Source organism: Bubalus kerabau, chromosome 11 (genome assembly GCF_029407905.1).
Source record: "Bubalus kerabau isolate K-KA32 ecotype Philippines breed swamp buffalo chromosome 11, PCC_UOA_SB_1v2, whole genome shotgun sequence".
In the NCBI taxonomy this organism is placed as follows: Eukaryota; Metazoa; Chordata; class Mammalia; order Artiodactyla; family Bovidae; genus Bubalus; species Bubalus kerabau.
The window spans coordinates 106,600,099-106,615,149 of record NC_073634.1 but is presented as its reverse complement, the minus strand read 5'-3'; the positions used below and the strand labels follow the sequence as shown (position 1 = coordinate 106,615,149).

General features: G+C 67.0%; 1 protein-coding gene across 4 annotated transcripts in view; it reads right to left on the bottom strand.

The window, feature by feature from the left end:
* Window positions 1–2,890: 2,890 nt before the first annotated feature.
* GPSM1 (G protein signaling modulator 1) overlaps window positions 2,891–15,051 on the bottom strand; it is a 29,347-nt gene continuing 17,186 nt past the window's right edge. For 2 of the 4 annotated variants that reach the window (XM_055541536.1, XM_055541539.1), the window contains exons 10-14: window positions 13,111–13,181; window positions 12,227–12,406; window positions 5,947–6,103; window positions 5,437–5,645; window positions 2,891–4,438 (exon numbers count right to left, since the gene is read on the bottom strand). In XM_055541536.1, the coding sequence (XP_055397511.1) occupies window positions 4,232–4,438; window positions 5,437–5,645; window positions 5,947–6,103; window positions 12,227–12,406; window positions 13,111–13,181 (824 nt within the window). In that variant the 3' untranslated portion in view covers window positions 2,891–4,231. The remainder of the gene's footprint in view (window positions 4,439–5,436; window positions 5,646–5,946; window positions 6,104–12,226; window positions 12,407–13,110; window positions 13,182–15,051) is intronic. The other 2 variants (XR_008700632.1, XM_055541537.1) reach the window with 2 other exon arrangements.

Here is a 15,051-nt window from a genome sequence, read left to right as displayed (position 1 = left end):
GATCCCCACAGGATCCGAGCTCCTGACAGCCGCCCCCGTGGGCACGGGCCTGGGTATTGTTCTCTGGGAGCTGGCAGCCCATGCTCTGTCTTGATTACCCGCCCTGTCCTTCCCGTGGTGAACAACCCCCTATTATCCTGCCCAGAACCTCCTGTGACATTTGCGGAGTCAGTCCTGGAGGCTGAGCCAGCCCCCAGGCCTGCTTCTCCACGAAGGCCCTGAGGGACCTCTGGCCTTGGAGCAGCAGCGTGGGGGCAGGGCTTCGCTGCCTGCGGAGGGTTGGGGGCCGATCTGGGGAGGCCCAGGGAGCGGACTGGATGGTGAGTGCGTACAGCATCCCAGGAGTGCCCCCAGCGCAGACCCTCCTTCCCTGGGCAGTTTGGACGTGTTTGCTCGCCATGCCCTTTCCTGTCTGCCTTCCGACCCTGAGCTCCTCGGTCTGAGCCTGGAGGGCAGGGCAGGCCCTGGGGACAGTAGGGCGCATGCTCCCAAGGCAGGCTCCAGACAACTCGGGGTGGCCCCCACGCCCAGAGCCACTGAAAGCCTCCGCACCAGCGGGGCAGGCGTGTTGGTCCTGTCTCACTGTGCTCCCCCCCGGAAACCCCAGGAAAGGCCCCTGCCCTTTTCCTCCCCCTGCCTCCTGACTGACCCCGGCACTCCCCCGGGTGGCCTGTGAGCATCAGCGGCTCCGAGCGGCCTTGTCCCCGGTCGCTGGCCTCACCACAGTCTGGTCACCGCCACCGTGCTGTCCCTTCTCAAGGCGCCTGGCTCTCTTCCCTTCTCACCCCAGTCCAGGACCTTCTCCAAAGCCTCAGTTATGTTTTCCGCCTTGCAGGCTGATTCTTTACCAGCTGAGCCACCAGGGAAGCCCCAAAACATCACACTAGGGAGTCGAGTGTCTGGGCCAACCTCTGGTCGTCCTGTAATCCTCCAGGTGTGGTCTGGACATAGAAAGCCTCTGAGGACAGCTGGCTTGGGAATGCTGGCTTCCAGGCCATCAGACAACCTTGAGCCTTTAGCATTCTGATCTGGCTGGGAGCTGCTGAGACTCGGTGCCCCTGTGTTCCTGCTGGCCGAGTGCCAGGCTTCCTGGGCACTGAGAACTTTCTGGGAGTGGGGGAGGGCTCGCCTTTCCCCGTGGGGGCCTCGCCGTCCCCCTCCCTGCATTTTCTCCTCCATCAGAGTGTTCTGACCCCACCCTGCAGGCTCTGCCCACACTTTCCCCTCCAGCCCGGTTCCTCCTAGCTGACCCCAGCCTCCCCACTCCTATGGGTGCCTCCCTCGCTGTCCAGCCTGCTGTGGCCAATGTAGGGGGGCAGGGAGCAGCGGGTCACCGGGCTGAGGGGAGAGGCCTCTCGTGCCCGCTCCCCAGTCCCCAGGCTGGTTTCCTCAGTGGCGCCTTCCCAGACCGCTTCGCCGGGCTGGCCTCTGCGGTGGGGGGCGTGGCATCGGGTCTGCTGACCTCCCTTGCTCTGAGGTGGCCGTCGGGTGCTGGGCAGGTGGGCCACAGCTCTGCGGGCTGCTGGAGCCTGGATGGGAGCAGCCAGCCCCTGCCTGGGAGCAGTCAAGATGGAGCCACAGCACCTGGTGGGCTGGCTGGTGCCCCCGAGGCTCGGTCGGGCACCGTGCTGCAGGCATCCGAGGCTGGGGTGCTCTGGTGAGTGGGCGGTCTGACCGGGCCCACCTGCCGTCTGCCCACCATGCAGGTGGGCACTGGGGTGGCTGCACCAGGCTGGTGCCACCTGGTGGTCTGGGGTCCTGTTCTGGGGCGGGGCCTCCTGCTGGCATACTCTGACATTGCTGCTGCCCGCACCGAGCGGGTGGCCGGGCCGGCCTGCTGCCGTGGCCGTGCCTGTGGGGAGAGGGCTCTTCTCTCCGCGAGGCTGGAGTGCAAGACCGTCCTGTCCTAGCTCCTGCCTCCTGTGGTCCTGGCACCCACGGCTTCAGATGTGGCCAGAGGGATGGATGCTGTTCCAGGGCCCTGCCGGTGCCCCTCTGAGTGCCGGGCTCCAGTGCCCAGGGATCTGGTGCGCCCCTCTCCCGCGAAGCGTCCTGGACGCAGCCTGGGACCCCTGGGGCTCCCCCGCCCCCAGGGGATCCCATCGCTGGAGTGTTGTCAGGAGCACCGGGGTGGGGGGTCCTCTGCGTTCCAGGATGGGTCTGCCTTTCCCAGCGGGCACCTCCCGGGCAGAAGTCTCCTGTTGCTCCCCAGCCTCCTGCTCAACCGCCCCCCCCCCCCCGGTGGGCCCTTGACCTTGGCCTGGTAGACAGACCCCTGCCCTGGCTCTGGGAACACTTTCTCCCTCTGAACACCAGAGGAGCCCACACGGTTACCTCCCAGGCGTGGTCCCTGAGTGGACTGAGGTGGGGTCTCAGCTGGGGGAGTGGGCCCTAGTCAGCCTGGCCTGAGGCCTGGGCCCTGAAGGTTCCAGAACACCATGTCTGTAGCCAAGACTTAGGGTCCAGAGATGCAGGCAGGGAGCCAGGCAGGCCCCCGTTTCCATCTGCCCTTGGTCAGCAACCCCTCCTGCAAGCTGGGAGGTGGTGGGGCTCCCAGCAGGGCACTGGGTCAAGGCCAGGGGTGCAGCACACACCCCAACCGCCAGCCGCACTGTGTCCCCAAGACCTCTCCCCATCCCCTGGTGGCACAGAAGCCCCAGGGCTTCACCATGTGGATCCGCCAGACCATCCTGGTCAAAGGGGCCTGGAATGAAGCCTTCTGGGCAGGGCCCGGGGCTGGCTCAGCCCAGGAGAGGCCGGAGACACCTGGGCTCCAACCCCAGCATCCCCACAGGCTGTGTGTCCCTGGGGCTGCTGCTTCACCCCCCCGAGCCCTGGCCCCCTCAGAGATGGGGACAGCAGGGACAGAGCCCATGGCAGGGGTGGGCGGGAGGAGGGGCAGCCTGGGTGGGCCGGTTTGCTGACCAGGTGAGGCCGCCACTGGGCCCCCAAGACGACAAAGACCCTCGCCAGCTCCCATCCCGACACAGATGACATCCACTTGGCAGACTTTTATTTTTTCAGGAAAAACAAGAACAAATGTACCTCTTGGGTTGGAAAGGACCCGTTAACATGGCAAACACACGTGTGAGCAATAAATACGCACCTACGTTCAGGCGTGAGGGTGGCCCAGCCCTGTCCTCTGACCCCACACCCGCAACCCCACCCTCGCCCTTGGAGGCCCCCTGAGCTCCCCAGGCTGTACAGAGCGGCAGGGGTGCAGTGGCCTCCTTGCACTCACTGAGCAGGACCCTGGGGCTGGGTAGGGTGCCAACCAAGAGAAGGAGCCGCCTCGTGCCCACGACGGTCGCGGTCTCCCAGGGGGCCTGTCTTCTGCCCGATCCCTAGGGCGGCCCACCCCGCAGGAGAAGGGGATGATGTCACTTGCCCTGCGAGGTGGGGTGGGGGCTGGTTGCTCCACCCGCCCTGCTGATGGCCAGTGGGGCGGACCTTTGCCAGCTGGTGTGCCCAGAACCAGGCCGGCTCAGTTCCTGGGCTCCTGGGCTTGGAGTTGAGGAAGGTGGCAGGCCTCCCGGCCCCGCAGGCTCATGATGACATGCCTGGTGGGGTCCGGGGGCCTGTGTTGGAGGAGCACTGCCCTCTCAGGCTGCAGGCTTTCCGAGTCTGCCTGTGTCCTCCTCCTCCAGCCCCAGCAGGAAGCAGGGGACAGGGCCTGGGAGGGGAGCCCTCCCCAGGGGTGAGGCTGGACTGGGGTGAGCACACCTGTGCTCAGCACACTGGGGCCAGCTTCCAGAGAACAGAAATGCCTGTCACTGGTGGCCCCAGAGAGGAGGCTTCAGAGACGCCTCTGGGGGTTGGGGGGGGTGGTGGGCAGCGGGGCTTCACATTTGGCCGGGCGGGGGGCAGGGAGAGAGTGGAGAGGATCCGGACAGCACCGGGGCTTTGGAGCCAACATGCTGAAGCCCGGCCCGGGGCAGGGCGAGGGTGAGGGCAGGGCTGCGGGAAGCCACGTACCACGTGGGGCAAGCGCGGGACAGGAGCGAGCCCCGGCCCGAGCCCGCTGCCCTGGGTGGGGGCACAGAGGGGGCTGGGTGCCCGGCGTCCGGCGCAGTGGGCGAGACCGCGTGGCTCAGAGCCTGCCCTCAGCCGTGGCCTCAGGAGGCTTCTGGGGGGGGGAAGGGGGTGTGGGCATCCTGGACGTTGGTGAGCACACCCCACCCCAACCCCGTCCAGGACTGAGGGGTGGGGGCCAGGCCTGGCTGTGGGCGCCTTAGCTGGCACCGGGCTGGCACTGCTGCCGGGGCTCCGGGGGCCCGCCCACCTCCTGCTCTGGGCTCCCGGCAAGGTCCACCCGCTGTTCGTCCATCCGCTTGGCCTGGACCCTCTGGATGAGGCTGAAGAAGTCCTCGTCGGGCATGGTGGGGCCGCGGGGCGGCACGTCCGGGGGAGGGCAGCGCTGGTCGTCGATTCTGGAGGACTGGGCAGATACACACGTGCAGGTTGGCGCCTCCCGCTCCCAGCCTTCGGGGCCCCGGCCCAGGGCTCAGGCACCTCAGGGCCTGCTCCAAGCGGGGGCCGCCGTCCAGTGGCAGTGCCCGCTCAAGCCTGAGAGCCACTCAGGCCACCTTGGGCCTCCCTGGGCATCAGCTCCCGGAGGCAGACCTGGGAGCCAGGACCCCAGAACGGCCCTTGCAGGGAGCCACAGGGTGTGACCGGGCCGGACATGGGGCTGTGCAGGCGGCCTCCCAGGTCCGCTCCTGAGGCCCCCAGGCCTGGGGTGTTCTCGAGCCGCAGGGACAGGGTAGGGCAGCGTGGAGCTCCCCAGGGCCCCGTGGAGTCAGGGGGCCCAGGGGGCGGCAGGGCTTCTCTGCAGGGTCTGGCACAGAAGGGCTGGGAGCCGGCGCAGTGCCCAGAGCGCACGTGCGTGTGGGCGGGGGGCTCGGGGGTTCTCGGAAGGGGCTGGTTTGGAGGCTCCGCGGACTCGCCCAGGGCGATGCTGTCCTCTCCTCTGTGGGGATGAATGTCACATCTGGAAACTTCCCAGCTTCCTGCATGGGTGGGGGTGGACGGGCGCTGGGGCTGCCCCCTCCCTAGCCACTTCCCCGGGGGTTCCCAAACCCCTGCCTGGACCCGTGGGTGGTCAGACCCCTCGTGTCCTCCACGCTCCAGGATACAGCCTGGCCCTCAGTTTTCTCCATCCAGAGGTGGACGGCTGGTGGGGTACCCCAGGCCATGACCCCGGGGGCCCGGTGATTCCCCCCAGCTCACCTCCTGAGCTCGAGGGAGGGCCGGCCCGGGGTGCACAGGGCTGAGCAACCACGGGCACTGGTAACACCGGCTGAGCCAGCCAGCGGGGGCTGGTCCCCCAAGACACCCTGAGACAGAAGGACCAGGTCCCCAGCCAGGAGGGGGCCTGGACTAACCCCGGCCAGGGGCGCAGATGGGGCGGGGGGAGCCCCTGGGCTGCAGACCCACCTGGCACTTAATGAGCATGTTGAAGAACTCATCCCCCGGCTCCTGGGGTTCCCCATCACCACGCAGGTGGCCCAGGTTGTTGTGGGTGATGCGCAGGCCAGGCAGGCTGCCCACGCTGGCACGCTGGTCGTCCAGCCGGCGGCTCTGGGAGCTGGCGATGAGGTCAAAGAACTCCTCGGTCTGTGGGGAGGCCGTCAGCGAGGGCTGGGCTGCAGGGCGCCAGAGGTCAGGCCGGGGAGGCAGGGACCCTGCCCAGGGGCCCCCAAGAACGCCTCTGCCGACCCCAGACCCTGGCTGCTCTGTCAGCCCTGCAGGGCCCCCCCCCCGGGGAGGGGGAAATGCAAAGAGCCCAGCCTCCCACGCCTGTTCCCTGCACGACCCGGCGTGTCCCAGGGCACGGGAGGATGACAGGTTTCCAAGGATTGCAGCCCAGGGCTCCCGGTGACAGGGGCACCTTGCAGCTGGCCCGCCCCGCCCTCGGAGCCTGCAGCGGGGTGGGGACCGACTCACCGACCCTCCCCTCCAGGGTTGGGGTGGCTGTGGCTTCGGCGGCTGCGGGCTGGCCGTCCTCCAGGGGGCAGCGCTGGTCGTCCATGCGGCTGCTCTGGAACTTGCTCAGCAGGTCGAAGAAGCACTCCTCGTCGGAAGACGGGGCCCGGGGGATGCTCTGCGGGCCGGGCGGGCAGTCGGCACTGGCTCCAGGCCAGCCACAGGGTGGTCCTGCTGTCCCGCGTGGACCCCCGGACACGCCAGGAGGCTGCTCGGCTCAAACCAAGGTCCGGACCCTCCTCTCGCGCCCGCCCCGCAGCCCCAGCATAGTTCTCCCCGACCTCTCCCCTGCCTCAGCCACCGCTCCGTCCCGGTCTCCTTCAGCCTCCCCAGACACGACACTGGTGTGCCTCCCCGCACTGGCAGTCACCACCACCCACCAGCAGCCTCCCTGTGCCCCGGGCCCCCCCGGGCACTCGTGTCTGCTCCCTGCAGTGAGCACCACCCGTGCCTGTGTGCCTCTGGAGCCCTGGCACCCAGCCTGGCACTCACCACCGTCTGCTAAATGAACAGACGAGCAAGTGGGTGAGCGACTAGGCCCTCAGCAGGCGGGGAGCCTTTACAGCGGCTCCACACACTCCAGCTGCCAGGGCCCTGCCAGTGACCCAGGAGGTGCCAGCCCCAAAGGCAAGGAACCCGACCTGGGAGAGCTGAGGGCGTGTGTGTTCCACCCCAGCCTCACTCTGGACCCGTTTATAAAATCCCCAATCAGTGGGCAGGCCCGGAGGACAGCTCAGGTGGGGGCTGGGACCGTGGGCTGGGGCTGAGGTCAGGCTAGAGGCGTGGTGCCGTCATCCCCGACCCCCCTCCTCCGAGCACTGGCCAAGGGCTGCGTGCAGCGGCCCGGGGTCTGCTCCAGGTCGCTGTGGCAGGGCGAGAGCCAGGACGCCAGGCTGGAGTCCTGGGGGAGATGCCCGCAGTGGGCATCAGTGTGCACTGGCGAGCACCAAGGCTGGGGTGAAAAGGCCCCCCCAGTGGGGTCGGGATGGGAGGGCCAGGGCCACGGTTCTGGGCTAGGGGGTGGGATGAGGTGGACAGGCATGAGACCAGGTCACTGAGGCAGGCTGAGTCCCACCTGGCAGGGGGCGCTGGGCAAGCCCACTTCCATTGGCCTCAGTTTACACCCTGTGGAGGGCATGTCGGAAATGCAGGACCCCCAGCGCTCTGGACAGCCCGTCGCCCGCCCCTCTCATGGGGAGGAGGCTCGGTCCTGGAATACAGCTCTGGCTGTAGACCCATTTCGGCCTCCACTGGCCAACGTGAGCACGGTGGGGCAGGGCAGGAGCCGAGCGGGTGGCTCTCGAGGAGACCCTGCTAAGGCTCACGCTCTCAGGTTACCCCCTTCCTTACCCCCTGCTTGATCAGGGCAGGCCCAGAGCCAAGGCTGGGGGTTACAGTTCGGAGTCCTGCCTTGCAGGGCTCTGCTCTCCTGCGGGTGCCCACAGAGCCTGAAGGGAAGGGACAGCCCACACCGACCAGCCCAGAGCGGCCCTGGCTGGGGGACTTGCTTCACCTCATCAGGGCCTTGGGGACCTGCAGAAAGCGGCCGGGGGCCGGGGTCCAAATGTGAACTGGAGGGGATTTTGCACAGGGCTCTGCTTGCAGGCTGGTGGGGGCCCTGGGCTGATGGGTGAGGGTTGAGCACAGCCCCGCCCCACTGCAGGGGACAGCTGGTGCTCCCAGCCCCCAGCCCACCTCTGGCCCCGGCTGGGGTCTCCCAGGTGAACCATGGGCCAGGCCCCTCCCAGGAGAGGGGTGACCCGGGGGGCGTCCACGTCACTCGACATGTGTGCCCCAACACTCCTCCAGCCTCCTGCAGGCTGAAGCTCAGACTCCAGGGAGGCACCTGGAGTGGGCAGGTTGCTGAAGGCCCCTCCACTGCGGCCAGGGCTGGGCTGAGACGGCCCCCCTCCCGGCTGTTCCACAGCGCCATCCCAAGCCGGGCTCCCCAGGTGCTGCGCCAGAGCCACCTCAGCCCAGAACCCGGGACCAGCCCGGGGCCTGGCAGCTGTCCTCCCCCAGAGCCCAGGAACACCTGTGAAGGGTGGGCGCCTCTCGAGCTGGGCACTGCTGGACTGAGGCCACAGGCGGAGGGGGAGGCCCATGCCCTTCTCTCGGGACAGAGCCCTGCACCCCAGCAGGGCGCACCTGGGGACCCGGGCGCCCCCCACGCTTCCCCACCCTCTCCTTAGCCCAACTCGGTCTTTCTGTCCAGAAGTCAGGGCTCCTTGAGGCTCACTCCAGCCCCTCCTGCAGAAGCATCAGCCCACCTTCTCCCTGGGAGGAAGGAGCTGGCCCTGGTGGAGTGAACCCTCCCCATCCCCAGCCCGGGTGGCCCCCTCCAGCTGGGCCAGCTGCCCAGGACAGAGGGCGGGGACCAAATGCCCTGGACTTGCCCCACGGTGCCAGCCCCCCGGGGAACTGCACTGGCTGACCATCCACCCACCCTGGCCCCCAGGCGGGAACGCTTGGCCACCTGAATCCGGTTCCCACAGGCCACGAGCCTCCACCGCGCTGGGGACCCCACACTCACGTGGATCCACAGCCGCTCCAGCGGCGGCCAGGTGGATGGGGCGCAGGACCACGTGGAGCCTGGGCAGGAAGCCAGGGTCCCTGCTGGGCAGCCCTGCCTGCAGTGCCCAGCGCCGCCTCACCACCCAGACCCACCCAGCACTGTCAGCCTGATGCTTAAATAGGCCCCAGGATGAGGGCACCTCCCCATCCCCGCCCACCCCCGCTGCACACACACACAGACACAGACACTCTCTCCATGAAAATTCAGAGATGGGGTGCGTGCGCCCGTGCACACACACACACACAGACACACACTCACTCTCTGTAAACACTCAGAGATGGATCGCGTGCATGTGCACACACACACACACGCACACTCTCTGTAAACACTCAGAGTTGGATCGCGCGCACACACACACACGCACACTCTCTGTAAACACTCAGAGTTGGATCGCGCGCACACACACACACGCACACTCTCTGTAAACACTGAGATGGATTGTGAGCATGTACACACACACACACACTCTCTCTGTAAATACTCAGAGATGGATCGCATGCACGTGCGTGCACACACACACACTCTGTAAACACTCAGAGTTGGAGCGCGCGCACATACACACACACGCACACTCTCTGTAAACACTGAGATGGATTGTGAGCACGTGCACACACACACACACTCTCTGTAAACACTCAGAGATGGATTGCGTGCGTGCACACGCACACACACACTGTAAACACTCAGAGTGGGGCGCACGCGCATGCGTGCACACACACACATGCACACTCTCTGTAAACACTCAGAGTTGGATCGCGCGCACACACACACACGCACACTCTCTGTAAACACTGAGATGGATTGCGAGCATGCACACACACACACACACTCTCTCTGTAAATACTCAGAGATGGATCGCATGCACGTGCGTGCACACACACACACTCTGTAAACACTCAGAGTTGGAGCGTGCGCACATATACACACACGCACACTCTCTGTAAACACTGAGATGGATTGCGAGCACGTGCACACACACACACACTCTCTGTAAACACTCAGAGATGGATTGCGTGCGTGCACACGCACACACACACTGTAAACACTCAGAGTGGGGCGCACGCGCATGCGTGCACACACACACATGCACACTCTCTGTAAACACTCAGAGTTGGATCGCGCGCACACACACACATGCACACTCGCTGTAAACACTCAGAGATGGATCACGTGTGTGCGCACACACACACGCAGACTTTCTGTAAACACTCAGAGATGGATCACACTCACGCGCGCGCACACACACACTCTGTCTCTCCATAAACACTCAGAAATGGACCATACGTGCATGCACACACATGCACACACTCTCTCCGTAAACACTCAGAGATGGATCTCCCTGAGCTTGGAGCCTCGGGCGGTCACTGCAGCGGGGTGGGGGTGGGACCTGTCTGGGGAGCACCTTCCCGCGGACAGCAGCCCCTGCTTCCTGCCTGAGCTGGCCCAGCGTGGGGAGGAGACAGAGGGTGGGGTCCTTCCCTGTCCTGGGCCTTGGGGGCTCCCTGCACAGTTGCCTCCCAACGCAGCAGACCCCTCGACCTCTGCCTGGCCTCAGACTAAGACCCCTCAGCCAGAGCAGCCTCCTGGGCCTCCTGCTGCCCCAGGAGGCGTCCCTTTCTGCTCTTGGAGGACTCTGGGGTCAGTGTCCGCCTGGCCTGGGGTCGACCACCCAAGGTCTCTTGGGGAGGCAGCTGTGAGCCCCGCAGGAGAGGCAAGGATGGAATGGGCACACCAGAGCGCCTTCCTGGGCCCCTCTGTCCAGCCCCCTCCACCAAGGGCTCAGAGCTGCCGCGGGGACTGGGCCTCCGAGGCTGCCTCTTTTCAGGTGCCTGCTGGACACGAGGCTCAGCCTATCGGGGTCCGGGCCTCCAGCCCAAGAAGCCAGGCTCTGAACTCCAAGTTGTGGGATCTTTCTTCAGGGGCACCGCCTCGGCCTGCAGCCCCACCTTCTCCTCTACAGGGCCCCGCCTGGGGGTGTCAGGGGCCGATCCTGAGAAACCCCAGCCCACCATTCCCCACTGGAAGCCCTCAGGCCATCTCCTTCCCTCCCGGGGGCTCAGGTCCCCTCCAGGGCTGTGGTGAACAGGCACCCGTGACACCCTGCCCCTCGGAGGCCACCTGTCTGGCAGAAGGAGTCCCCAGACTGCAGGCGTGCAGAGCGGCTGGACCAGTGGACGGGCAGGTCGGCTGGGCTGTGTCTGGGCGGCCTGCGCCCACCTCCTCAGATCCTGCCTTCGGGGCCCCAGGCTCTGGGGCCCCACATGGGAGGGTGGGGTTTACGGCTTTGGCTCAGGTGCCTCTTGGGGACGCCTTCCAAAACTGCCCTTGTGCCGGGAGGCAGGTATGGCTGAAGGGTTCGCGAGAGTCAGACTAGTCTCTGCACTTCCTGCTGCAGGGGCGGGGGGTGCTGCTAAGCAGCTGGGGTGCAGGCTCTGTCCCCCCCCAGCCCCTGTCTCACAGCACGGACAACCATCAGCTGGCATGTACAGTCCTGGGTGAAGCCAGGCGGTGGGGCAATGAGCACAGGCCAGGCCTTCCTGCTCCTGAGCCCACCATGGCTCCCCGGCACCCTGGCCGAGTCCTGTCCTGCCCAGTCCTCTCTGGCTGGGCCACTCCAAGATGCCCCCAACCTTCAGGGCTGACACGGCCCTGCTCCCAAACCCCTGTCCCAGGACAAATACTCGGGCCTCTCAGACCACCTAGTCAGACCCCGAAGTCGCTGCTGCGCTGGGGACAAGGTCCTTTCACAGCCTGGGCCCCAGGGGCTAAGGGGGAGGGCCAGGGCCAGCCCCTTTCCCACGGGTAGCATCAGCAGCAAGCAGGCCCTCTCACCTGGGGCCCAATGGAGCCCCAAGCAGGAGTCCCAGGACCTTCCCCGGCCCCACGCCCTTCCCTCATCCCACTCCACGGACACAGACTCTGGCCATCGGCCAGCCGTCCAGTGGGGCTGGGGTGAGGTAGAGTCAGCGGAGGCCACCCCAGGCTCGTGGGAAGATGGGTGCAAAGCATCTAAGAATACCCAGCACAGCACCCACGGCCTGTGGAGGCTGGGAGGTGCTGACTAAGCCCCTGAAAGAACTATTTTTAGACTAATTCTCGGAGATTTGGACCCAGGGGTTCTGCAAGGGGGGAGGGCTCCAGGCTGACCTCTGAACCTGCACCCATCGGGGCATGTGCCCCTCTGTGCCCCCTGTACCTTGACCAGACCCTGAGGGCCTGGAGAGGCCAGCTAGGCGCCCGGGCACAGTGGAACTGCTGCTCGGCAGCAAGAAGCCCGCCCCTCCCCCTGTGCCCCCGTCTGTCTGCCTACCCCATCACCCGTCCGTCCCCGTCCATCTGTCCACCCAGCCCGTCCATTCATCTCTGCACACTGTGTCCCCAGGATGGGGCTGCTGACGGGGCCCGAGGACCTGAGCGGCACCCTAAGCTGTCCTGAGACCCCTCCTGGGCTGCCTGCAGTCCCTGCAGTGAGGCCTCCTTCCGGCCAGTGAGTCAACACCGCACTGAATGCCCTGGCCTTTCAGCAGGACCTGTGTCCACCAGGAGCCAGGGGTCAGCAAAGACCCACGACCTCAGCCCCTGGAGAGACCCTGGCCCGGCCTCCAGGCGGGTGGGGCAGGGTGGGCGGTGGAGCCCCCGACCAGCGCCCGGGGAGGGGTCACCTACCGTGCGAGGCAGCTGCACCCGGACGTCCGCGCTGTCCAGCGGGGAATGGCTGCCCTCCCGCGGCCTCCTCTCAGCCGCGTCAGGCCCTTCTTGGTACTTCCTGCTCCTCACGGGGAGAGGGAGCAAGTCCCTGCTGGGCCCCCGCCAGTCCCCCGAGTGGTGGCTGTCTCCATTTTGCTCCTGAGGGGGGAAGGCTGGGCATGGCCAGTGGTTCGAACCAGTGCTCCCCAGCACGGGACACAGAGGGTCGCCGACCCGGGCGGAGACACTCAGGTGCCCGAGGGAAGAGAACACGAGGGGCCTGGGCGGCCGGCGGGCAGGGAGAAGCAGGGCGGTGCTGCAGGAGCTCAGACTCCCCCCTCAAACGTTCACCTTCCCAGGCTGAATGCTGGGTGACCGTGGGCGGCCCTGAGCCTTGTCTGCAATGGAGACCAGCGTCCAGTCCACTGTGGGAACCAGAGGCTCTGAGACAGCAGGCCACGGCTCCAGGGCCACACAGCACCCTCCCCTGGGGGGTCCAGAGCGCCAGGGCCCACTGTTCCACCCGAGAGAGCAGACAGGGATGGGGGCTGGCCAGGCCACGGGGGTTCTGCCACGTTTAAGGACCGCGGCTTGACCCTGGGGGGTGTCGAGCCTTGCTGGCCAGACCGAGGGGAGGGTGAAGGGAGCCCATGGAAGCCATGGGGCCTCTCTGGGCAGGGGGGGCCCGTGCAGGGTTCTGAGCCGCAGAGGGCACACTGGTCTCCCTTGGCAAGGACTGATGTGGGCAGGATTCCCAGCGGGTGTTTATAAGCTCAACACACACACACCCAGGCTGGTCACGCCCTGTCCCTCAGCGGCCACAGGTCCCCATGCACCCCGGCCAGCCGCCCGAGCCCACTCACCCGCTCCAGGGGTAGTCTCAGCAGGTCCCAGGTCTCCGCGCTCAGCCTCTGCGTCCTCTTGGGTCTGGCCCCTGCAAGAGAGCAGGCCCGGTCAGCTGGCAGCAGGCCCAGGCTTCGAGATCAGCCAGTCCAGGGGCCAGGGACCACCAGCTCCCACCTCCTAATCCATGTGGGGGCCAGCACAATGTCCACACAACCTCCGTGCCCCGCCTGGACAAGTACCGGGTTGTCCAGAGGGCGCTGACCGCACAGGGGCCAGGCAGAATCTGGCTCGCCGGCCCCCCACCCCGCGCTCCAGCTTCCCACCGAGTTCTGGGCCTGGCTCTTCCCCACCAGCCTTTGTGTATGCTGTTCCCTCCCTGGGACGCCCTTCCTGCGTCTGCACGGCCGCGGGCCTCAGCCTCCGCTCTGTGGCTCCTGCATCCTGCACCCTGCCCACACGGCAGAAAGCCCAGGTCCTCCCAGGGGGCCGAGCAAGCGCGCCTCTGAGGGCTGGGCTGGACGAGCCCAGGAAGTGCAGGGCGAGGGGCAAGCAAGGCCTCGGGTGTTGGTGGACACTCTGAGGGTCCCATCTCTGGCCTTGGACCTGTTAACAGCCTGTGGAGCTGGGCGCCCTCCTCCCCCTCCAGTCAGACGGGCGGGCCAGCATGTTGCCCACCCCCAGCGCAGGGGAGCCGTCTCAGATGCCCACTGAGCCGCAGTCATGGATGTGGTGGGCTGCCCTCCGACCCCCACAGCACCCAGCTCCCTGCGAAGCTGAACTGCCCTGCGGACACCTGTGGCAAGGCGAGGGGAGCTGGACTCGGAGGCCGCGCCGTCCAGCCCCTCGTTGCAGCCAGGCGTGCACGCTATGGCTCACGGCCACAGGGGGCAGGGCGGGAGCCCCCAGCCTGGCACCCCCGCCCCCAAGCCTGGGCCTGGCTCCCGCAATTGCACCCACCGTGGGGGACACGGTATGCAGAGGGGAGCCGATTCTGGCGGCCAGTCATCCAGACCAGTCCAGACTGAACAAGCGGAACGTCCGGAGCCTCACGAGGATGGGGCAGGCGTCCCAAAGCAGCTGGAGGCGGCGGCTGGACTGCCGTGCCCTCCTCCCCGCCCTGGCCCCCAGGGCTGGAAGAAGCCACCCCCATGCCCCACCCCCCCTCCCCAAAGGCCGAGTAACATGCCGGCCAGGCTGGGGACACCAGGGGTCCTTGGAGGGGCATCTGTGGCCACCGTCCCAGAGCTAGGGAGGGGGTGGCTGCCACAGCCCGACCAGCCGTGCCAAGGTGTCCGCAGGCCTAGGACCAGGCCAGCTGCCAGCTCCCAGCCCTGCTGCCCAGCCCCCACGGTCAGGCCAGCCCTGCTGCTGGCCCTACGGAAAACGGCCGCCGGCCGGTGGGCCTCAGCCAGGCCCCGAGGCAGAGGGGCATAGCCTCAGCCCACGGCTGAAGGAGAGGAGCAGAAAGAGGGGACCCCGGCTGCCCATCACGCCCACACAGGGAGTGAACAGAGCCAGAGGGACCCCTGTCCCATGGCGCCTACTCACCCCAGCCAGCAGAGCCTCCTCTCAGCTGCCCTCACCCAACCCCCTTGAGGCCCCACGAGGCTTCCCCACCCTGGACGTCGGGCCCCAGCCCCACACGGCTGCTCCCGTCCCGCCCTGGCCCCCACCACTAACGGCCCCTCTGAGCCGCGCCCGGCTCCGGGGCGGGCCCCTCCATGGCCCATGTGGACGACGGGTGGAAGGCCCTCCGGCTGGGCTGGGCTAAATGCACCCTCTGTCTGCACGGTGCATTCTGAACCCGGCACTTCCAACGGTCCTAGGGCTGAGCCGGCCCTGACTGGGGACATTCAGGCGCCGCTGGCTGGCTTCCTGCCCTGCCCACCCAGGGGTCGGGCCTGGAAACTTCCCGAGGACCGCCCACCGCCACCCAGTCTGAGCCCCTCGCCCTTGTT